The following is a 24,709-nucleotide window of genomic DNA, read 5'->3' as shown; positions in this document are numbered from 1 at the left end:
TTTTACTAGCATATGTAGAGCCTACTTTAGGGTTTTTTTTTCTCTGCTCTAAAAAAAATTTTTTGGTTGTGCCAAAAAAATTGCTAACCAAAAAAATTTCTGGCTGTGGACTTGCAATTAGAACAACAATTTTGTTCACTAATATTGAAAGATTTGGCGAATTGTAAGACTTCCCTCTTAAATTTTAAGAGACCTTTACTTGTTCTTTCTAATTCTTTGCTTTATATTTTCGAAATCTGTGCGTCAATGTTTCGATTTTTTTCACATCAACTCTGTTCATATGCATTTTCAGCAACAAAAGTAACTGTTACTATTTCAACAATGATGTGATTAATGGGTATAGTTGCTATATATACTTGCATTAAAATGACAACCACTATACGAATTTTCCTCGGCTTTTAAATCTTTTATTAAACCTAATATGGATTTTGGGTAATGAATGAACAAGATAGACAACTAAAAGGGCAATTTTGAAGTAAAAATATGTTCTGTTTACTTAAATGAATCTTTTAGTCTTACTTTGCCCCTAGTTCCTGAACATGTTACAAAAGAGTTGATTTAGGGGAGGTCAATAAGATTTTCAAAAGTCTGAAGCACAGAATGATATTCACAAAAACCTTAGGGAAGGTTTCTGAAATTATCCGAAGATATAATTGAAAGCCAATTGATGCATGTGGCCCCTACAGAGATTAACCTTATTAAGAGCATCTCCAATGGGGCCTCTCCATGACACGGCTCCCCATGAAATTATCGGTTGATTTTTCTTCCCATGGCAACGGTAATATAATTATTTTTTCCGTTGATTTGTTTAATTTCCTACATAATTATTTTTAAAAAAATAACAATATATTATTTTTGAAACATAGAAAAAGATATATTATTCAAACTTAAAAATTAATAATATCATTTTTAGAAAATAAAAAAATTCAAAATGTACAAAATTTAACGAAAGTTAGTACTTTATTTTTTAAAAATAACAAAATTAGTTTTAAAAATTACTTTATTTATTTATGGGATATGAGTTATGCATTATTAAAATAAATATTTGATTAATTGTGGACCCATGCTATTACACCTTGTGGAGTGTAATCCATTGTGAGTGAAAGTGTAATAAAAGAGGAGAAAATGGAATGCTGACGTGGCATGTGGATTACACTCCACAAAGTGTAATCCATTGTGAATGCTCTAAGCTCGACCATGTCCATAAAACCCTCATCGGAGTTTGGCATTCAAATCCACTGGAGTCCATTGTCATACCCTAACTTGCTATTCAGCCCTGATGGAAAGCACTTGGCTACTCTTAGCCTTGGCATGGCTTGTTGCTTTAGCTTTTATCTCAAAAGTATTCACTCACAAACGCCTCAAGCAAAATCATCCACCAGGACCAAAACCATGGCCTATTATTGGCAACTTGAACCTCCTCGGTTCAAACCCACATCAATCCTTACACTTGTTGTCCCAGAAATATGGAGAAATCATGCAACTAAAATTTGGTTCCAGCCCTGTTGTAGTAGCTTCATCCCCTGAAATGGCAAAAGAATTCTTGCAAACGCATGACAACATCTTCGCCTCTCGGCCTACACTTGCTGCTGGCAAATACACTAGCTATAACTACTCCGACGTGTCATGGGCACCTTATGGTCCATTCTGGCGACAAGGTCGTAAAATTTATCTAACCCAAATATTTAGTCAAAAACCACTTGACTTCTTCGAGAGCATACGCATTGAAGAAAGGCGTGCTTTCATTTCTCGTTTGTATGCTCTCTCAGGAAAGCCAGTAGTTATGAAAGATCATCTAATGCGTCTTACCCTCTCCACTTCATGCCAAATGGTTTTGAGTAACAAGTACTTTGCCCAATCTGAAGGGCATGGATCTCTATTTACCTTTGAAGAGTTCCAAGAGATGATAGACACATGGTTTTTGCTGGGTGGTGTGTTCAATATCGGGGATTGGATACCGTGGCTCGACAGATTTGATCTCCAGGGTTACATAAAGCAAATGAAAGAACTTTGCAAGAAATTTGATAGATTCCATAACCATGTGCTTGATGATCACCAGGCCAAGAGGAAAACGGAGAATGATTTTATCCCCAACGACATGGTGGACATTCTATTGCAATATGCTGAAGATCCTGATCACCAGGTCAAACTCACCAGAGATCAAATAAAAGGGCTAATTCAGGTGCTATTTCTTCTCATTGTTTAATCAAATTTTCTAGATCTCTTTACCTCTTTAACTTGCTGAATCTCAAATCTAGCATTTTTTCTTAGTATAACGTGCCATTAAAGATAATTGTCTTCTTTCTTCTGAATAAGAGGTTTTTTCCTTTCTAGATTCATAGTATTTTAATCTCTTTAAAGCATGATATATAGTTTTACCAATATTTCATCATGGCGGGACTAACTCTACCAATATTTGCTCATTTCCAGAACTTACTGGTTGCTGGCACAGATACCTCAGCGGCCACCGTAGAATGGGCAATGAATGAACTTCTCAAACATCCACATCTCATTGAAAAGGCAACCGAAGAACTTGATCGAGTGATAGGGAGAGATAAGTGGGTGGAAGAGGCTGATTTCTCAGAGCTACCTTTTCTAGATGCGATCATAAAGGAAACCTTTAGGTTACATCCAATAACAACGCTGCTTCCACCCCACTATGCCATTGAGGATGGCACTGTAGCAGGTTATCACATTCCTAAAGGAACAGCGGTGTTTATAAACATGTGGAGTATAGGGAGGAACTCAAAGTACTGGGATGCTCCTGAAGAGTTCGTGCCAGAAAGGTTTTTGGAGAAGGATATTGACATAAAGGGACAAAACTTTGCGTTATTGCCATTTGGCTCAGGTCGAAGGAGGTGCCCAGGCTATAACCTTGGACTCAAAGTTGTTCAATCAACGTTGGCCAACTTGTTGCATGGATTCAACTGGAAATTGCCTCATGGCATGAAACCAGAAGAAATTTGCATGGAAGAACTCTACGGACTCACAACTCATCCAAGGACTCCACTTGCTATGATCCCAGAACCACGTTTGCCGGTCAATCTCTACTAGAGATCGTATGATTTATGGGAAAATTGAAATATGTTCCTTGTTGGCATAATAAACCAAACCTAAAAATTGCTAGTTTAAATTTTTAGTGGTTGTGTGATTTAGAAATTTATATTTTATTTGGTAATTTCTTATATAAGTGGTTTCTCTCTCAACAAGTTTGCTGGGTTATAAATAAGACATTATTTAGTATAGTTTTCAAGAGAGTCCAAAAAGGGTCTGTAAGGTTTTATTATGGTATAAGTTTCTTCTACTATTTTGAAATATCAATAATAGTGTGAATTATTTATTTCTTTTGTCTCTCATAAATATGTTAGTGATTGTTTCATCCTTTAATCTATAACCCTACACGCCTTACTTATTATTAGAACTTTAAAATTTGGAATCTACAATTGGTATCACGAGCCAAACACGAGGTTAGTATTGGGCGTTTCCATTGTCAGAGAGTTATGGTGTTTTTGCTGTAAGAGAATAAAGGCACAAATTTATCGAACAGTATTCGATTGATTAAATTAGACCACAAGGTTGGTCTTGAAGTGTATAGTTGGTGAAAAATTCAATCACAAGATTGGCTAAAAAATTATTAGATTGTTACAGGTGTTATGACAGAGATCAGAGAAGAATCTTGTCAGAGCTGTTGATTGTTAGATTGAAGAATTTAATTAGTTAATCAACCAAGGAGGCCAAGAAACTTGACAAAAGAGGAAAGAATTTGTTGATATACGTGCGTTATTAATGATGGATGTGTTTTGAGATCTATGTAATAATGAAAGGTATAGCATACTAGCTCCTAAATATAAAAGTCGGGAATCATATTATTGTTGATTTTTAAGAGTAAAACAGAACAATGCAATTTAGAGGATTTTTTTGATGAATTGTTACAAATGAATTTCCAAAATATGCTTTCAAGAGGAAGGCTAGATTTTTTTTTTCAAGTTATGTGAAAAACAATGTTTGACTATCTTTTCAAAATATTTGTTCATCGTACGAAAATACTTTGTATATTTTGGAAGAATATTTATTATGTTTTGCAAACTGTTGAATTGAATGATGCTTTTAAATCAAATTTTGGTTATTGGACATGGTTAGTTGATTTTGAGAGTAATAGATTTGTAGATGACATGGGTGATTTAGAAGATTTTGAATGGGTTGATAGTTTAAATTTGCATACCATATTTGGAGAAATTGGGAGTGATGATTTTGTTGAAAAAAAAAGAATGTGTTAATTTGACAAAGAAAGAAGAAAATTTTGATTTGATAAGAGAAGAAGAAGATGAAATTGCTATTGAAAAATTTGTTGGTTTGGACTCTCTTCAAGATGATGGTAAGATGTTTGATTTGATAGATATGGATTTATCGAAGTTGAAAAATATTTTGCTTCTAAAGAATTGATTGACATTGTGAAATTTTTTGGTATAAAAATGCAAACTATAATTTTGTATTGTTGGGCACTTACGTTGGTAGTAAATATGGTAACTTTCGTGATGAATGGTTTTGTCTGAATAAGTGCTTTGATAAAAAGGAAATTATTTGCAAAATACAAAGTGCATCCACAGCCACGAGTAAAGATGAAATAAAAATTAGCAACAAGATAGAGTTGCATATCAATTACACTATGACATATATTTGCATGGAGATTGTTACTCGAAATAGAGTTAAACCTATCTCAATGAAGAGTTTGGTTTAAGGGAGGCAATGTTGACAAAATAAGCCTAGCCTAAAATTTTCTATTCATTTATTTACTAATTTTATTGGTATCAGATTTTCAGTAGTTGTATGGTTTAAAAATTTGTGTTTTATTTGGTAATTTCTTATGGTAGTGATTTCTTAATTAACAAGTTTCCTATATATATATATAAAAAGGAGTTGTTGTGTGGCTGTTAGATAATTTTCATCTAACCATTTTGAGGGGTACATTGGGCATTTCAGTACCAGTGTACAAGTCATTAATGTTAGGGTACTAGCATTCTAGGTGTATTGGTGTGTACATTACCCAACCTATCCTTAGTGGCTTGATGCTTCCACTCTGCCGATGCTTAGTTATAAATAGGACATTATTTAGAGTGTTTTCTCCAGAGAGTCCAGAACGAGTCTGTGAAATTTTATTATGGTGTGACTTTCTTTCATTGTTTTAAGATATCAATAATAGTGGGAATTATTTATTTCTCTCCTCTTTATAAATATTTGAGTGATTGTTTCATCTTTCAATCTATAACTTTATATGCATTAATTATTCTTAGAATTCTAACATTTGGGTTCTACATTCCTACCCTGTATCACTCAATGGTTGAACTCATTCTCTGCTTTCCAATTGTATTATGCCCTTTTAATCGCTTAGCCCATTGAAAGTGATAGTGATCGACAAATTCCTGCAAGTACATAGGGGTCAATCAGAGTAATAATTCACCTAAAATATTTTAGGGGTTGAATCCACATAGATGAGTCAATTTTCTACTTTAATTATCGTAACAAAATAATGAAACTTAAATTCAAAGGATTTTTAATTACTAATTAAGAAATTGAATAAATAATCAAATCAAATAAGATATAGGTGAGAAAATAATTGGCAAAAGACTAGGGTTCGGGTTTTAATCCATATTTTGAATTATTTATCTAGTTAATTTCTTAACATGCCAAGAATATATCATGCAAAAGTTTTATAGATTACCTTTTGATACATCCAAATTGCGTCCAATTAAATTTCATGTCTCTCTCAAAATTATAAATATTTAATTAAAAGAGGTTTCTAACAATTTCACTCGCATCCCTCAGATTTGAATAATTACACTAATCTCTCTTCATATAGCTAAATGACTACAATATTCTTCACTTATAAATAATTCATACAAACAAAAAAAAAATACCCTAGAACTACAACTATTTTTTCATTCTAAAGCAACAGTTGCCACATAAAACAACTTTTATTCTCTCTCTCCGACCCTTTCTCCTACTTTCTTTCTCCTGCATCTCATAATTCACTATTTTTTTCGCAACTGCCATCTACACAACCATTTAATACATCTCGAATCCTTATTATTATGGAAATAGATCCTCTTTCTTTTTTTTGTAAGTATTATTGAATTAAAATTGCCAAATGACAGTTATCGGATTTGATTTGTTGTTAAACTAAATGAAGATGAAAAGGATAATGGTGATACAGAATACAGACAAGAAAATAAAACTAATGGCTAAAAAGGAAACATGAATTGAGGAAGATTGTGTTATTATGTCAATTGTGTAAAAAAGAATTTTGGGATAAAAATTGCAATCGAATTTGCCTAGAGACATGGGATGTTGTTTCTAGTGTTGCTCTGTGTTGGTTTTCTTAGTGGGTTTGATTATTTTAGCATCAACGAAGTTGCAACATTTTGGATTGAGTTTGGATAATGACATTGGTCAATTCAAGCACTGAATTTAGACCTCAAAAAAATGAGGTTAAAGATTAGGTTGAATGCAAACTTTTATTGTCATAACTGATTTGTATGGGAAGTTTTGGAACAGCAATGGTAGGCTGTCAAAATTGTGAGAATATGGGGATTAAACTGAAGTGGTTTATTGAAGTTGTTATGGTGGTGGTTATGTTGTTAGCAATAGTTGTAACGTGGAAGAAATTTATTAGTGTGTTTTTCCCCTTCTAAGTAATAAAGGGGTATTTTAGGATTTTTAAGAACAAATTTAGTATATTGAGTCTATATTGTTACTGAAATGTTAATCTTAGGGGAGGTAGGTGTAATTTTTTAAACTAGAGGGGAGCTTCCTGCAATAATAAAAAATCTCAAGGGAGGCTTCTGAAATTATCCCTTAATTAAATCCTTTAAGATCGTAGATGATTTAATTACGTCATACAAATTCTAACCTGCTCTCATGATTAGGTTAAGCATATTTATCTATCTAATGCATGATTATATATCTCTTCTCAGTTCACTACAAATGCTAAAGCATGTCTATGGTGGCTAATCACAAATATGTAATTAAGAGAAGATAAATAAATCAAGATAAAAGTCAAGAATTTAACTAGAATAAATAATCAATTCTCTTCAAAAAATCCTAACCCTAGAAGTAAATTAGTTCATCATAATTGTAAGAATAAACAAGAGTTCAATATTGAAAATACAAGACGTGGAATAAAGCGTAAGAAAAGTTTCTTACCGACTCCAAATCCCGTGTCTTGATTGTCAGTCTCGATTCTTCAATTCCTAAAGAAAGCCATAGAACTAATGTTTTGACAAGTGTTTTATCTCCTAAAAATGTTCTAAGTACTCCCATTTATAGTTTTCTATAATCTCTGTTGAATCTCGAAAGGAATAGGCTTCCCGCATAGTTTTTTATGACATCCGGTGACAAGTCAATTTCAAGATCAAATTTCCACGCGTTTGGAATACATTTCCTCCTCGATCTCACTTTTTTGCAAGTTAGGATCCAATTAAAGCACAAAAAGGCATAATCAACCAATAATTTACATGTGTAACATTGCTAAAATCCACACCCTACTTCCTAGTACTTTCCAATTTATTGGTTAATGGAATAAGAACTTTCTCAATATAGTTCATTCTCTATTTATCCATAATTTTAACAGATTCTTCTCATGGCATGAAACTTATCCAATAATAAATTCAAAATAGTCATAATTGATATTTCAGGATAGCCGCAAAAGCAATTGGTAAATGGAAACGTTTGATGAAGAAAGTAAATTCACAAATCAGGATGGCAACAGAGACACTTGCAAGCTTTGCAGTGAATCAAGTTTAGAGAATGAGAATGTGATTTCACTGGTTAACCCACTGAAGGATGGGTTCCTGGTATAAATAGATAGTACTGACGCTGAAATAATTCTGTATGCATTCTGGTCGTTTTGTTGCATTTTAGTCCATTCCACATATATTCCTTGGGTATACCATATTCCGGATCTCCTTGCCAATTTTTCTTATACCATATTCCGACCTAATGCTGATCATGGCTTCAACTGGAGTTTCTCGAAGTGATGGTTTTAATAAGATTAATTGAAATAAAATGATAAATTTAATATTGTATTAAGGCATTTTGCCAGGCCCACAAGTATGAAATTTTCTACTTTTATTAATTTATAGTCATATTATAAAAAAAAAAAGAGTAAAATCAATGCATGTAAGGCAACCTTTGAATCTATTACTTGATTTAACATTGGTTAATTCAACTATTATGTTTTAAATTTCAATGCATGTTCGTTTGTTTGGATAATGTATTATTTAGAATAATTACTATAGTACTTTTTGTGATGTAACATTTGTGAGATAAAAAGGTGATTGGGAATATAAAAAATTGGGTTGGAAAATATATTTGTGATGCAAGTAAAATATTATTTGAAAAAATTTGGTATCCAAACACTCATGATTCATACCACTGTTTTTGGAAAAATTTGGAAAAATTCATAACATGATTCATAACACTACTATTTTTTGGAAAAATTCTTGGATATTATAGTTTTTCCTACCAGTATTTTTTTTTAATGATTCATCTCATATTCCAATGTTGTCCAATGAAAACTACATCGAATGGAAGAACACATTAGAATGCATGGATCTTAATTTGGCATTTCATGAGAATAAACCACTCATTTTCCTATATTATAATTTGTCAAACGAAAAGGCTGCTTATGAACGGTGCGAGCAATTTAATCGCTTAACTTTGATACTCATTAAGGCACATATCAGCAAAGCATTAGGGTTTTAATTACTAATTGTAATCAAGTCAAAGCTTACATGAAGATAATTGATAAACAATTTGTAATCTCTAACAAGGCCTTGACTAGCACTCGTACGAAGAAATTTGCCAAATTGGGTGATATAAATTACCAAATTTGTCAAAAGTGGAATGTGAAATTCGTCCAAAATTCATGGAAGGAAAAGAAATAATCAAGACTTCAATAATGGAAACGGAAGCAAGAATAACGCTAGGCAAGACGGCATGGACTTCAATTGTCAATTCCTTTGGAGTTTCAATATTTGGATTGTAGTTTTTTAAGAAAAAAATTTTACATTTTTAATGAACACATTTTTTAATATCTTATTATCTTATATATATTAATTATTATAGTATATTTTTTACAAAAATTTTTAAAAAATAACAATCTAAACGCAGCTGCAGCGCTAGTGCTTGGCAAGCTTGAAACAACCCTCTCAAATTAAGGTGTGATAATTTTGACCAAAAAAAAAAATGAAGGTGTGATAATGCTGCACGTCATCTACGATTTTTCAGATTCCTACAACTTCAATACTTTGACGGGATAATTTTAAAAACCTCCCTTGGGATTTTGATAATTTTACTCTGCTTTCCTCAAGTTTAAATAATTAGGCTTACCTCCCTTAACATAATAGAGGACCTATAATGACCTTCACTTAATAGACAATTCACAGTGTAATGCAATATATTTGGAAAACCCAAAAAATAAATCATTTTTTTCTATGTCTTGCCTAGCTCCACTCTTCTCTATTCTAGTTATTATACTGTTGTACCCTCTTTTTTTTCTTCAGTTTTATGGATATTACCAAATTGAAATTGTAAAATTAATAGTTCAATTGAGGGAGTGAATTATGTATCAAATTAGAAGAAAATGAAGAGATTTGGAGTAATAGAGAAAAAAAATAAAAAAATTAATGATTGAAACAGGTTGGAGGATCAAAGATGGAAAATTTACCATATATATTTTTTTCTGTGGCAAGCATTGATGATCCTTTGGATAGTTGCTTTGATTTGGAAATAGAGTTTTTACCTAGGTGGTTGTTATGAATTGGGATGGTCAATTTGTGAAAAGTGTGAAAGAAAAGGATTGAATATATTGTATTTTTCCTTTTTACTTTTGTAATAAAGGGTAATTTAAGATTTTTGAGAAAAAATCTAGTTTGTTGGACCTATATTATTATATAAACAATAAAAGTAAGGATTTAGATGTAATTTTTAAAACTTCAAAAGAGCTCTTTGCAATTATGAAAAACCTTAAGGGAGGTTCATGAAATTATCCCATACTTTGACAAAAGACATGTCAATGTCAGCAAGACGTGTGATAATGCTGCACGCATCAATGATTTTTCACATCCCTACAACTTCAATACTTTGACAAAAGACATATCTATATGTGTGGCAAGAAGTGACATAATATAACGAAGAGCAAATTTTCTAAACAGTCCTTCAACTTTTTAACTAATTCATGTTTGGTCCTTCATCTTAAAAATGAGATAGAATGATCCTTCAATAAAATTTTTTAGACCAAATGGTTCTTATATGGCATAGCAGCCAATAAAAAGTTGGATCAAAGTGGTGATGAGATTTGAATTTTCTTGCCTGTTTTGTCACATACGGACCAATTCGGCCTAAAAAATTTCATTGGAGGGCCATTATGTCCCATTCTTAAGATGAAGGATCACATATGAATTAGTAAAAATTTTGAATGACTATTTGGGGGATTTGCTCCATAATAAAATTGAAAGGCTGGGATGTTTAGAAAATATTTAGAGGCTTTTAGCAAAGTGTATTAATGGGAAAACAATGATTTGATGGGCATACCCATGAGATAATCTTGACCTATTGAACTTGAAGAGGACACGGCTGCTGTGGAAATTAAGTTCAAAGACAATTCGTGGTTTCTGACCTACAGCAATGAGTGATATTTTTAGGAACCTCTCTTGGGGTTTTTGATAATTATTTAGTATCCTTCAACTTCTAAAACTATCACTTACCTCCCTTATCATTCAAACTCAACGTCACAAGTCACCAATTGATATTTTTACCCTCAATACTATAGGTTTATTCTGGAAAAATACTTTCCAACCAAAAGAATTGGCATGATTTTCTTCTTTTGCTTTTTTTTTTCTTTTGAATATTGCCCTGTTTTATGCCAGTTTACGTACCACATTCCCCGCATTAATTTCATTGCCTTCATATTACTGGAAGAGTTTGTATTTTCACTAGCGAAGTAGAGCTTGTTTTAGGGTTTTTTTTCCCTCCGCTCTCAATTTTTTTTTCTTAGTTCTGGCTCTCAAAAATTTCTGGTTGTGGCCTTGCAATTAGAACCACTTTTTTTTTTACTAATATTGAAAGATTTGGTGAATCGGATGACTTGAATTTCAAGAGACCAATCTTGTTCTCTGTATTTCTTTACTTTATATTTTAGAACCTGTTCATCAATGTTGCAATTCTTTTCACCTCAACTCTCTCCATATGCATTTCCAGCGAAATACGTATCCGTTCCGATTTCAACAATAATGTGCTTAATAGTTGTTATTGTGATATTTAGTTGCATTACAATAACAAACACTGCACAAATTTTTCTTGGATTTTAAATCTTTTATTAATACTAATATGGATTTTGGATAATGAACGAACAAGACAACTGAAAGGGCAATTTTGATATAAAAATATGCTCAATTTACTTAAATGGATCATTTAATCTTACTTTGCTCCTAGTTAGGGGTGGTAGATGAATCGAGTTGCTCGCAAGGAATTTAGTCAAAGCTCTACTCGAACTCGAGCTTGACTGATACTCGAGTCAATTATTGAATCGAATTCAAGCATCTAGGTAATTGTTAAATTATCTAAAAACCTATATTTTTAGAAAAAATTGTCTTATCACTTGAGCTCGAATTTGATCTTAATTTGCTTCTTGAGCACCTTTATCTTTCAAATGAGCCGAACTTGAGTTTCAAAGTTGATGAGCTCAAACCTAAGTTTGAGTTCAAGTAATGTCTTCAAACTTATCGAGCTCGAGTTTGAATACATCCTGCATTTGAGTTCGACTTTGTTCATTGTCATCCCTATCTTAGTCATTGAACATGTTACAAAAGAGTTTATTTAGGGGAGGTCAATGAGATTTTCAAAAGTTTAGAAGTTCTAAGTGATATTCACAAAAACCTTAGGGAAGGTTTTCAAAATTATCCGAAGAATCAATTCAAAGCCATTAATGCGTGTGGCACAGATTAACCTTATCAAACATGACCATGTGCATAAAACCCCCACTGGAGTTCATTGCCATACTAACTTATTTCAGCCCTGATGGAGACTTGGCTGCTCTTAGCCTTGGCATGGGTTGTCGCATTGGCTTTTCTCTCAAAAGTATCCACTCACAAACGCCTTAAGCTAAATCATCCACCAGGACCAAAACCATGGCCTATTATTGGCAACTTGAAACTCCTAGGTTCAATACCACATCAATCCTTACACTTGCTGTCGAAGAAATATGGAGAAATCATGCAACTAAAATTTGGTTCCAGCCCTGTTGTAGTAGCTTCATCCCCTGAAATGGCAAAAGAATTCTTGCAAACACATGACAACATCTTCGCCTCTCGGCCTACAACTGCTGCTGGCAAATACGCTAGCTATAACTGCTCCGATTTGACATGGGCACCTTATGGTCCATTCTGGCGACAAGCTCGTAAACTTTATCTTACCCAAATATTTAATCCAAAGCGACTTGACTCCTTCGAGAGCATACGCATTGAAGAAAGGCGTGCTTTCATTTCTAGCTTGTATGCTCTCTCAGGAAAGCCAGTAGTTATAAGAGATCATCTAACACGTCTTACCCTCTCCACTGCAAGCCAGATGGTCTTGAGTAACAAGTACTTTGCCCAATCTGAAGGGGAGAGATCTCTACCTACCTTTGAAGAATTCCAAGAGATGATAGATACTTGGTGTTTGCTGAGTGGTGTGTTCAATATTGGGGATTGGATACCATGGCTTGACAGATTTGACCTCCAAGGTTATGTAAAGCAAATGAAAGCACTTCACAAGAAATTTGATAGATTCCATAACCATGTGCTTGATGCTCACCAGGCCAGGAGGAAAACAGAGAGAGATTTTATCCCTAAGGACATGGTTGACATTCTATTGCAATACGCTGAAGATCCAGATCTCCAGGTTAAACTCACCAGTGATCAGATAAAAGGGCTAATTCAGGTGCTATTTCTTCTTATTGTTTAACCAAATTCCTAGGTCTCTTTACCTCTTTAAGTTACTGAATCTGAAAGCCAGCAGTCTTGCTTATTATAATGCGCCATTAAAGATAACAGTCGCCTTTCTTCTAATTAAGAGTTTTTTATTTCCTTTCTAGATTAATAGTATTACAATTTGTAGTAATGTATCAACAATATTTGATCATAGAGGCACTAACTTTACCAATATGTCATGTTCAGGACGAACTTTACCAATGTGTTGCTGACATAACGTGCTATTAAAGATAACGGTCTTCACCCTCCAAAAAAAAGAAGATAATTGTCTTCTTTCATCCTTCTGATTAAGAGGGCTATGTTGAATTTTCCAAGATTCCAATAGGAGACTTTTGAATACAACTATGATATAAATGCGTACCATTTATAAAACTAATCTCTGAAAAAAAAAACTATCAACTAGATTCATATTGATTCATTGCTATTTGAATCCTTTAAATCTTAGGCTCGCCTTTCAAATCAACATTTATATGTTTATTCTTAAAGAGAGTTCTTCAATTTTTCTCTGGTATCTAGGATATAAGAACTATTTTGCAATACCAAAGTATACGACATAAAAGTGCATGTGATCCGGGGATTATAACTATAATATAAATAACTTTTCTATTATCTTTTGGTATTTCTATTTTAATCTATCATAAAAATAGAAATATTCACAAGTCTCTATACATTAAAAGTTCATATCTTATGAAATATATTAAAATTATAATTATAATTAATTACTTAATTGAATTTAATTTGATTTGACAGTTTGTAATATATAATTATTCATATACAAGTCTAGCATTGGATCTAGGATCCAACAGTTTTTTTCCTTCCAATATGTTGTAAAGCATGATACTTCACCAATATTTAATCATGGCAGGACTAACTTTACCATTATTTGATCATGGCCAGGACTTGCTGGTTGGTGGTACCGAAAGCTCAGCCCTTACAGTAGAATGGGCATTGAATGAACTTCTCAAACATCCACGTCTCATTCGAAAGGCAACCGAAGAGCTTGACAGAGTGATAGGGAGAGATAAGTGGGTGGAAGAGGCTGATTTCTCAAAACTGCCTTTTCTAGAGGCGATCATAAAGGAAACTTTTAGGTTACATCCACCGGCAACGCTACTTTTGCCCCGTTATGCCCTTGAGGATTGCACTGTAGCTGGTTCTAACATTGCTAAAGGGACAACGGTGTTTATAAACACATGGAGTATAGGGAGGAACTCAAAGTATTGGGATTCTCCAGAAGAATTCATTCCAGAGAGGTTTTTGGAGAAGGATATTGACATGAAGGGACAAAACTTTGTGCTACTGCCCTTTGGCTCAGGTCGGAGGAGGTGCCCAGGCTATAACCTTGGAATCAAACTTATTCGATCAATGTTGGCCAACTTGTTGCATGGATTCAACTGGAAATTGCCTCATGGCATGAAACCAGAGGAAATTTGCATGGAAGAACACTACGGACTCACAACTCATCCAAGGATTCCACTTGCTATGATCCCAGAACCACGTTTGCCGGTCAATCTCTATTAGCGAGCATGATTTAAGGCAAAATTGAAATATGTTCCTACTGTATCAATCAAAGGTTAAACTCAATTGTATCATACCCTTTTGATCACTTAGCTCAATTTAGGTGAGAGCTTGGGAGTTGGGACAGAGTATATTTGACCTAACGAAACTTTAAAGAGACAATCATGTTGGTTTTTCTTTTCTTTCTTGAAATTTCTTTTGGTGAATTCTATATTGTGAAATAAAAGAAAATTCACAATAACTTTTTTTTGCTAAATCACAAAAGTCCAAATATCGCGATAGTGACCTGTGGAAGAATTGACATGGAAATATTGAAGACTGCAGACTGCAGAGAGAGGAGGGAGGGGGAGGGGAATTGGCTCCCTCGTTAGCAAAGAAGATAGGTGCGCAACGGAATTAAATATAACATCTCAAAAATTTAAATTTGACGAACAAACAAGGAGGCTTTCAATTAGAGCCACAAGTCTGTTCAAAAGGTAACATTACCCAAAGCAGAGTTGGCACAACTTACTGGAACAGAGAAGGAGCAAAATTAAACTTTGTGCAACGACCAACTTTATGATTGGTTCGCACAAGGCCTATGAAAAAGCCAAAACAAATCTGACTTCTTGACTTCATGCTACCAACACATGTTACAGTTAGGCAATGCTAACTATGAGCCCAATTCCTATGCAACTCAAGAATCTAACCAAACACAGATTGAACATAGACGCCCAATTTAAGTAAAAACTACAGGTGTCGACCTTAATTAAGTAGCTTATGAGTTTACTCTACAAAGTTCAAGCTCAAACTTTGCATTAACCGAGTTCAAACTCAAGTTCGAACAGTTCGAGCTACTTGACGAGTTTAATCAAATTCAATCCAATTTCACACACACACATGCATATTAATTTTTTTTATATATTAGTATAAAATGTCTATTTTATCCCTTAATTTAAAATTATATAAAATATAAATTTATATTTCTTAAACTTGATTAAACTCAATTAGGATTGATGAATACGAGTTCGAGTTCGAGTTCGAGTAATGCAAAACAAAGTCGAGGAAGAGTTTTCAAGAGTTCAACGTGTTCGACCTCGAACTTGAATCCAAGTTTTTAACTTAATGCACTACTCGAGTTCATTGGACTTGATTACACCCGCAAGTAAAATAGCTTTTAATAAATAAAACCCTAATTGGCTTAGTATAGTAGTGCTAACATTATATTTATTAAACTAAACTCAAAAACTAATCGAACACTTTGTTGCGGTGTAGAAAATGTGCCACTCTAAATTATAATTATTACCAATCTTCATCTTCGATCATAGGAAGGGATTAGACTTATATTTGTGTATATGATATGACTACTTATTTTGCTTGATCGAAGAATTCATCCATATTCACCCACACATGCCATTAGAGCCATCACAGTCTTGACATGATAATCATCTGGATCCAAGTAATTCTCAAAAAACCAAGAAATATATTTTTCCATTTGACAGTATTTCCAATAAAATTTTCAATTGCACAATTTCCAACAAATTTAGCCACCCCAGAATTGAATCCATAATTTCTTTGTCATCAAAATTAACACTTTTAGTGAGAAATTATTCATTCTCAATTACACCAAATAGGGAATAGGAATCAAAATTTCTAGCCTCTCCTAAAAGGTTCCTACTTTGTATCAGTTAATGGTTGAACTCATTCTCCCCTCTCTATTCATATCTTGACGTTCTAATCACCAGGATCATATTCCGAAAACGAACGGAGTTGGAATTGGTTTAGGGCCAAATATAATTAAATGGGACAAATTATCCATTTGGCCCTTGAACTTTTAGTTTAGGTAAAATTAAGCCATCTAACTATTTGTAGTCAACTTTTAGCCCTCGAACTTGTAAAATTGGAACCCGTGGCCCTTTTGACTAGTTTATCCGGTTTTGCAACCGGAAAGCCAAATCACACGAATGGCAGTATGCTTTAAAGAAGGGCATTTTTGTTCGTATTTTCCAAGCAAAAAGTGAACAACTCCATCTTTTTCTCTTTCCCTAACCCAACCAAACAAGTCGAACCACACCCCTTTTCCTTACCCCTTTTCATCTTCCCTTGAGGATCTTTGAGGAGGGAGAAGAGCAATAGACAATTAGCACTGTCGGGTTCAACAATAGCTAGGTATCATCGACATTGAAGCAACAATGGAGTGGCAATCAGGCCGTAAAATGAATACTTTGATCCGGTTCTCGCTTATGGTATGTAACTTTGTTGGAACCTTTAAATGTGAAATAACTAGCATATTCAGTGGTTGGATGGGTAGCAATATTTTGGTGGTGGGGTTACTGAAAGTGACGTGGTAGTGGTCCTAGACGTGGGGATACGGTGGTGGAGACCTAACTTTGTTGTTTGGTTGTTCAAAAAGTGTAGGGGTTTACGAATAATCTTTAAGCATTTGGAACTTGTTTATTGTTTAACTTGGATTTGGATATTAGATTAGGGTTGCTTTGTTAAAAAGCATGTGAAGCAGAAATTGAAAATTAATTAATTATTGTTTAATTTTTGAATACCATATTTGGCTTTGATTTTTCATGTCAAAATGCTCTAATTATAACAACTTTTTGGTATTTTGGGGGTGCTTTTTCAGGTGAAGTACTAAAGGGAGCCCGATCACCCTACCAAGTGTAATTGCTCTTTTCCTCCCTCTTTTTTATTTTTTATTTTTGGTTTTAAACTAGATTTTGATTTTGTTTTTTTCATTCTTGGATTTGTTTCAAAAATTTTATCATCGAATTTTTAGGCTTGTGCGCTAATTTTGTTAAAATTTTTTAAAATGCAGCCTGCAAAGCTGGGGGATCTGATCTCCGTGTTCATTTCAAGGTATCGATTGCTTTGATCTACTTTTTTGATGGCCATTTAGTTCTTTTCCTGCTCCATATGTATGTTTTTTTGGCTATTTAAGTTCTTGACTGGACTTGTCGGTAGTGTAACCTGATGAAAAAAGCAGGGGCCTGTTGCCGTTTAATGTGAACGGGTCTCTCGTAAACTTCAGGAGAAAAAACTTGGCATTGTTATTGGGTGAACCTCTCGGGCTTCATGATCCACAGTTCAGTAAACGAATGATACATTTTGATTATGTAGTCGTCTTCCTTTCATTTTGATTATTGTGTTTTCTAATGGGATTTTGTTGGCTTCAGGCTAGCTTGTCTGTCATGGATGTTTTAGTATTAATTTCTTAAATTGATAAACTGTTGCAACCTTATTTACAGCCCTCAATTTTGAAGTAAAGAACAGCTGCCAGAATGGGAGCTTTCTGTCCCTTGGAATGAGGGGAAGATAATTGTTTAGTAAACGACAAGTCTTCATACCTTTCAACCTAACATACTTTCATGATTCACTTCGATGTGGGTTGGGGTTTTTAGTGTCCGCATCTCATGGTTATAGAAAGCAGGGATTGTGTATCGACGTTGTGCTGATTTGTTATTGCACTTTGCTCGAAAGAGTTCTCTGCAATATTTTTTTTTTGGGAAGATGGGCAGTTGTATTTCATTATCTTGTTGAAAACCTTCAACAATCATCTTCCCGGCATTTTTATATATCCATCTTGCTAACCAGTCTGACAGAGGAGCTTTTCCAAACCAGATACATTAGTAAAAGTTCAAAGCCCAATGTTGATATGCGTCCGTGGACAAAACTTTTGCTATTCTAAACCAACAATGATAAAATGTCAGAACAATTTTTTTGTTGTAACGATAATATTTGTATAACCTACTCTAGTTTAGTATAAGGTTATTTCAATTATAAGGTTGTTTCAATTACACTAGGTGGTGTCGTAGAACAATTTAATGTAGATATACCTCATTTGCTTTTGTATAATTTAACAAATTTCCTAATCAATTCACTAGATTCTGTACAGAACAACTCTGGCAAGTAATGTTACGAAAAGATTGGGGTCTTCTACTGTTACAATAGTAATAGCAGAGTATATTTGAAGGCGTAAAATTAGATGGTAAAGATTAAATACAGGATACCAATTTCAATGTATCAAAAAATTTGTTATACTTTTTTATCTTATTATATTAGTATATAGAATTATTATGTTAATGTTTGCATTAGTTATGTTACTAACTTAATGCTGTCATCACCAGGAACAGCAAAAGACTCTGATCCGTTGTGCAAGTGCTTTTACGTTTACGTTTCCAGTTGCCTCGTATACACGATCGATAAGAGTAGAGGTGGCAATACGGATAAATGGTTCATAATTGGTTTTGATTTAATGGATGGTGGATGAAATTTATCCAATCCATTTAGATCCATTTAATAAATGGATTTAAATGGATGGATCTAAATGTATTAAATAAAATCAATTATCTATTTATAATCCATTTAAATATTATTTACTCATTAGAGCAATCAGTATCTCTGACTGTGAAACGATATATACATACATGGTAAAACACAAAACAGCCATCTAAACATGGAGGAAAATAGAAACAAATAAAAATAGGTAAACAGCTAATTCAGGTTGTTCCGATGCTTAGGTAACCTTCTTTATAGTAAAGAATAAGAAAACAAAAATCAACACAGCTGTGCATTTTTAGGTCCTCTTGTTATCTCGGGCCAGAGAGCTCCATGGCATAAGCATCATAGTCTTCATCCATTGTTATCATCTTAAACATGGCTGACTGGTCATAGACATCGTCATCATGTCCAGGGACCGTGGCATGGTGCAACCTGATTCCGGAACCATGAATGAGGGGGGGAACGTTTGTGCCTTGATTTGTATAATTATTGGAGGCTGCCCATTTTTCTGCTAGGCCCTCTCCTTCAAGCATTCGAACCACATCCGACATCTTAGGCCGGTGGGCGAGGAGGTATTGAGTGCAAAGTAGAGCAACTTGGAGCATCTCACCCACCTCAATCCGGTCACAGTTCATACCCAATTCTCTATCCACCAAAACTTCAATTTTATTTGGTTTTTAAGTAAATGGGCATATATGGTTTTTGTGAATAATCCATATAAATTCATTTGATTTAATGGTTTTACTTTGGTCAACCATTTAAAACCAATACTATAAATGGATAATTCAAATCCATTTAATTATGGATTATATGGATGGATAAATGGATCTCAATCCAAATTGCCTCCTCTAGATAAGAGTAACTATTTAATATAGTTTTGTATACATAGCCTATGAGAGTAGAATAATGATATATATATATATATTATATTTATTTATTTATATATCACTAATATACTCATTAGCAATTTATCATCACCTACGTGGAGTGATGACGTGTGACAAGGTTTCCTTTTCCATCTTAAAGGAGCAATGGCATGGCAGTAATTATTTGTAATACATATCAAATTAATAAAAAAAGTCTGTTAAAATATATTTTAGACGTTATATTTTTTGAAAATATAAGATTAATTAGGAAAAATAAATAAATACAAGGGAGGGTAGGTAAGATTAAATCGGAAAAGTATATAAATGCAAAGTAGGATAATAATTATTAGTATATGTATATACATGGTAGGTTAGATATATGTATCCTTCTTAACTGATCATTGTTGTTAATTAATTAAAGATAGTATATTCTAGAGCTAATCCACTGTTGCTTTCTGCCAACGACCATATGGAACCAAGTACGCGAATATGCACAATTAACTAAGGATTAAATGAACTAATGACCAAAGAGCTTGCAAAATTTGTAACTAAAAATGCTAATGGAGTCTGCTTGAATTCATGGAAGAAGAAGGTGGGGTGGTAGAGAGGATTGAATTAATAAACGTAAAGTCAAAAGCATAATTGGAGTAGAAATATTCCTTTCAAAACGCTTTCCATATTTGTATTAAGAAACTCCATAAAAATTGAAAATTATTCAAATACAAAATTTCCTAAAATAAAAAGTACACACACATTCAATTTTATAAATAAATTATGGGATAATTTCAGAACCTCCCCTAAGGTTTCTAACAATTTTACTGAGTTTCCTTGAAGTTTAAAAAATTACACATATGAAAAAAATTTAAAGGTAGTGTCAAAACACTCCTTTGGTCTAATAAGATCTGTATACGTGTTAGTCTCTAACACAAGCCTCTTTAGGTTTTTCATCCCTTGTAGTTTAGAATAGAATAGGTTATACAACAGTTATCATCTCGAAAAAAAAACCATCTTCAAGAAGTGTTATGACTTTTCAAAATCCATCATTTTCTTTTCTTTTCTTTTTTTTCCCTTCTTCCCAAAAAAAAAAATAGAAGTGATCAAGTTTTGATAATCTGTTTTGAAGGGTAGCAAATATGCTTTGCAATATTTTACTATAAGATAAGCAAAGACCCAAAATTACTGTAGCAACTTCCCTCGCTGACACGTGATACTATGGGTGAATTTTGAATAGTTTGTTTGGATAGATTATTATTTAAAATAATTACTATAATATTTGTTACGTTGTGATGTATATGAGATAAAAGCCTTATCAAACCTAATCAAATTTACAATACTTGGGACCCGCTAAACGAGAGAATATCTCGTGGTGTCGTCTTATTCACCAATTAACGACAATTTCTTTCTGCGATTGTCGTGTTACCATTGCTGCCCCAGAAGAGTGAAGTGACACCCACCCGGAGACATTTTTTGTTTGTTAGATGCAATGAATGTCTCGGTTCGTTCTAAGAAGTAAACTGTACATGTTTTACTCATTGACAGGAAGATGACATTTTACGCAAGTTCCGCAGTTGGATGTTGAAATGTGTACGCAGCAAGCCCTTTTATTTTGCACAACCAAGACAAGATAAGATAAGATGCTAGAAAAAGTGTCCTAATAGGAGACGTCCTTTCTTTCCTTCATATCATTCATTGTCAAATTATTGATAGGGGTATAATTTTATATGAATAATCTGTGCACAACGTGATTGTATTTTTGGTTTTAGGAGGATTTGATGCAAATGGGCTTGGAATTGCCCGTGAAACTTGAGCTTGATGATGAAAGCTGCCTAACTTGCCTGAACGTGTGGAAGATTGAACTTGAAGAAGAATGGACGCAAGTTGTGCTGGCTGGACTTGGTCGAAAATCGCTTTTTTTGGACATTTGGACTAGGTGCTGGACTTTAGGATATTATACGTAGGACTACTCGGAACATTTTCTAGGACGAAATAGTTGTCTAAACATGAGTTCTGGAATTTTTCTTTAAGATTCAAGATAAAGGCGCGGGATCTAGAGTTTCATCAACTAAAAAGTTCTACATGCTCTTTTATTTTAAAAAGTTTATCAATGGGAAAAAGTGATTTGATGGGCATACTTGATAGATAATCTTGACCTAATGAAGTTGAAGAGGCCACTCACTGTTGCTGTGAAGTTGGGGAATCATTCAAAAAGTTTCTTACATTTTGCCAAATGAATTTTTCAGCCTTCGCTTTTAGAATGTTAATTTTACGTCTCATACAAATTCAAATCAGTAAAATTTGATTCCAGTATAAGTTTTTTACTACTTTTCATCTGAATTCGTCACATAACTTAGATGTAATTATTTTTTAGGAGCGAAAAAATTAGATACCATTTGTAGTTAAATAAATGACTTAATTTATATTTATTTTTCTCTCTAAAAAAGTGGAGTTTAATCTGAATTATATTCATTTTTCTCCTCAAAAAATTAAGATCGAACTTGATTCATATTTATTTTTGCCCCTAAACAAATGGGCTAATTTCTTGAAATATTGTTTAAAAAAAAGTCAGCAAAATCTAGTCAGTGTTGGATTTGTTCTTAAATACCGATATTGTCATACCCCATATACTGCATGTGGCTAGGGCTGCAAACGAATCGAACTGCTCGCGAGCAGTTCGGATCAAAACTCGACTTGAGTTCGATCAATATCGAACTTGAGTTGGCCAAATCGAATTCGAGCTCAAAATGCTAAGCTCGTTAGCTCACGCTCGAGTATGTATATATATATATATATATACATTTATTTATTTATTTTATTAGTAAAATTACATAGTGACAGGTGTCGAACCTGTGCAACAATAATAAATAAAACCTAACTACAAGCTGAAACAGTCAATAATCAATTCGAGTACTGGAGCAGCGACTCTAGGTGTGCAATGGATTACTTGATTCACCCTATTTCCGAAGAGTTTGCTTAGTCCGATATACCTGAATTAATTATTTAACTGAATTCACTAACTAGTAGACAGTGGCAAGCAGGGTCGTCTCCTCAGGCACTAGCGAGAAGTTTATTTCTTTTCAAGTCAAGATTAATGGGGGGTTTTGGGATTAAATGCCAATTAAACAATTTAAATGCAGAAAATAATTAATTAAAAGAAATAATTAAGAGAAACTCTAGCCAAGGGTTTACTTCAAAAATGGTTCATGCACTGATCATCGATTCACAGATAATTCCAACATTTATTAATAGATTAGTTATAGTTGTCATGCACGCGATAAACAACCAACCTTTTCTTAATTTCTCGATAGTTAAGGTACGACCGTTAACCATTTTCCTAACCCAAAAACAACCCTAGGTACGACCGTAGGATTTAATTTCTAGATTGCATTAATAATTAGACAGACCCAATCCTAACTAACAAACACGCTACGAGAGTTTGTTTAAACTAGATCATATGTTCCTCTAGCATAAACTCAATTACGCTAGTTGCTACAGAGATAGGGATAATGAACAATTACGGATTCAATTACCCCTAATTAGCAAAATAGCCTATATGAATAATTAATTATTGCGCACTAACCAATCATACACAAGACTATTGCAATTAAAAGCAGGGAACATATAAATATCAATAAATGAAAAAAATAATTAAAAATGATTTAGATCTCACAGTAATTATTGAACCAATTCGTCAGCTGTCCCCTCGAGTAGAATTAGGGGTTTAGTTCCCCGTAATTAGAGAACAACCCAAGCGAATGTATTTGACAGGAGCCATCAATCCTTGTTTTTTTTCCAAATTGGTCAACCGATTGAGGAGCAACTGACGTCAATCGCTGTCAGTTGTTGTCCAGGGCAAATCGTGCAGAGAGTCTGAGGCTCTCTTTTAATGTTCGGTCAAAAGCAAGATTGAAAGAGCAAATTCAATTGGTCCACAATGGCGGCTCTCGTCCGCTTCTCCTAATTGCTAAACAAAATCATACGAGAAAGGTTTTCCAATTGCTTTTCTACCCAATTCGATCAATACCAATGGAAAAGCAATTTGCAAAGTCAACAACTGCAGCCTTTATGTCTCTTCCTCCTTACAAAGCCACGGCTAACCCCATTCAAAGGCAAAGAAAAAAAGAACGAAAGAAAAAAACCTAAGCCCGATGAAAAATTGATTCCTTCCCTAGCCGCCCTACTCGAGTCTAATACTTCCTTCTTTCTGTTTTGGTAGCCGGAATTCAAGGAGAGGATTTTCCCTTATCGGAAATTGATCCTTAAAAATTAAAACAAGACTCCCTAAAATAAAATAAAATAAAATAAAGTCTATTACAATTTAGTTTCTCCATCTTCTCGAGCGGATCCCACTGCTTGAAGTGGCTCACGTACGACGAATCTTTTGAATTTCGATTTTAAGCACTTTTCAGCATCTATTCCTACAATTAGCACCAAAATCATATATGAGTATAATCCACCCAATTAATGGAAATATTTAGTCAAATAATCATGCATTAATGTCCAAAATACCCCACTAAAATGCACCCTATCAATCTCCCCCACACCTGAATTATACTTGTCCTCAAGCATAATTAACTCAGAAGTACAATCAAGATACTAAACAATTCATAGCAATTCATACCAAAAACGGCATTCCAAATTCCCCAATAATCTCATCGAAATCAGAATATACCGAATCAATAATTCTCGCAGTTTAAGGTGCACTCATTCACTCCAAAGTGTATAGGATATGTATATAAGATAACTCTCAAATCAACACAATAGAATGACACTACCATAAACTTGCTCATATATCATATCGCCACCACTTACTTATGAATCTAAATGCAGCAATCAAAGGATTTTGCAAGGTTGTAACGGGGTTGGGGTGAGAAGGTAGGATAAGAAGAATTCAAAAGGGTGTAAAAATGTAAAGAGAATGCTCAGAAATTCATTACACAGATTCTTACACATTTGAGACTTCAAGGCACCTCAACAATCCCCCAAGTGAAGTAAAAATTGGCCCTCGCCACAACCTTTGACTTTTCTTTTTCT

General features: G+C 33.7%; 3 protein-coding genes, 1 long non-coding RNA gene and 2 other non-coding genes across 6 annotated transcripts; 5 read left to right on the top strand and 1 right to left on the bottom strand.

Moving 5' to 3' along the window:
- The first annotated feature begins 1,279 nt into the window (after window positions 1-1,279).
- Window positions 1,280-3,340, top strand: LOC140014392 (trimethyltridecatetraene synthase-like). The gene is made up of 2 exons (XM_072065215.1): window positions 1,280-2,182; window positions 2,431-3,340. Exons 1-2 carry the CDS (start codon window positions 1,280-1,282, stop codon window positions 3,052-3,054), a joined length of 1,527 nt encoding a protein of 508 aa, XP_071921316.1. The 3' UTR covers window positions 3,055-3,340.
- Window positions 3,341-12,046: 8,706 nt separating this feature from the next.
- Window positions 12,047-14,705, top strand: LOC140014330 (dimethylnonatriene synthase-like). Its single transcript, XM_072065018.1, has 2 exons — window positions 12,047-12,975; window positions 13,923-14,705. Exons 1-2 carry the CDS (start codon window positions 12,076-12,078, stop codon window positions 14,544-14,546), a joined length of 1,524 nt encoding a protein of 507 aa, XP_071921119.1. The 5' UTR covers window positions 12,047-12,075; the 3' UTR covers window positions 14,547-14,705.
- Window positions 14,706-16,946: 2,241 nt separating this feature from the next.
- On the top strand, window positions 16,947-18,179 carry LOC140013968 (uncharacterized). The gene is made up of 3 exons (XR_011820815.1): window positions 16,947-17,194; window positions 17,350-17,390; window positions 17,780-18,179. It is a non-coding gene; the product is annotated as an uncharacterized lncRNA (long non-coding RNA).
- On the top strand, window positions 17,508-17,640 carry LOC113709188 (small nucleolar RNA snoR74). Its single transcript, XR_003452609.1, has one exon. It is a non-coding gene; the product is annotated as a small nucleolar RNA snoR74 (small nucleolar RNA).
- On the top strand, window positions 17,955-18,101 carry LOC113709191 (small nucleolar RNA snoR135). The gene has a single exon (XR_003452612.1). It is a non-coding gene; the product is annotated as a small nucleolar RNA snoR135 (small nucleolar RNA).
- A 941-nt stretch (window positions 18,180-19,120) lies between the features above and the next one.
- Window positions 19,121-19,447, bottom strand: LOC140014216 (probable LRR receptor-like serine/threonine-protein kinase At4g30520). The gene has a single exon (XM_072064643.1). The coding sequence runs from the start codon at window positions 19,445-19,447 to the stop codon at window positions 19,121-19,123; it is 327 nt and encodes a 108-aa protein (XP_071920744.1).
- Window positions 19,448-24,709: the final 5,262 nt, after the last annotated feature.

Source organism: Coffea arabica, chromosome 9c, assembly GCF_036785885.1.
Source record: "Coffea arabica cultivar ET-39 chromosome 9c, Coffea Arabica ET-39 HiFi, whole genome shotgun sequence".
NCBI classification, from domain to species: Eukaryota; Viridiplantae; Streptophyta; class Magnoliopsida; order Gentianales; family Rubiaceae; genus Coffea; species Coffea arabica.
This window is presented reverse-complemented; position numbering and strand designations above follow the sequence as displayed.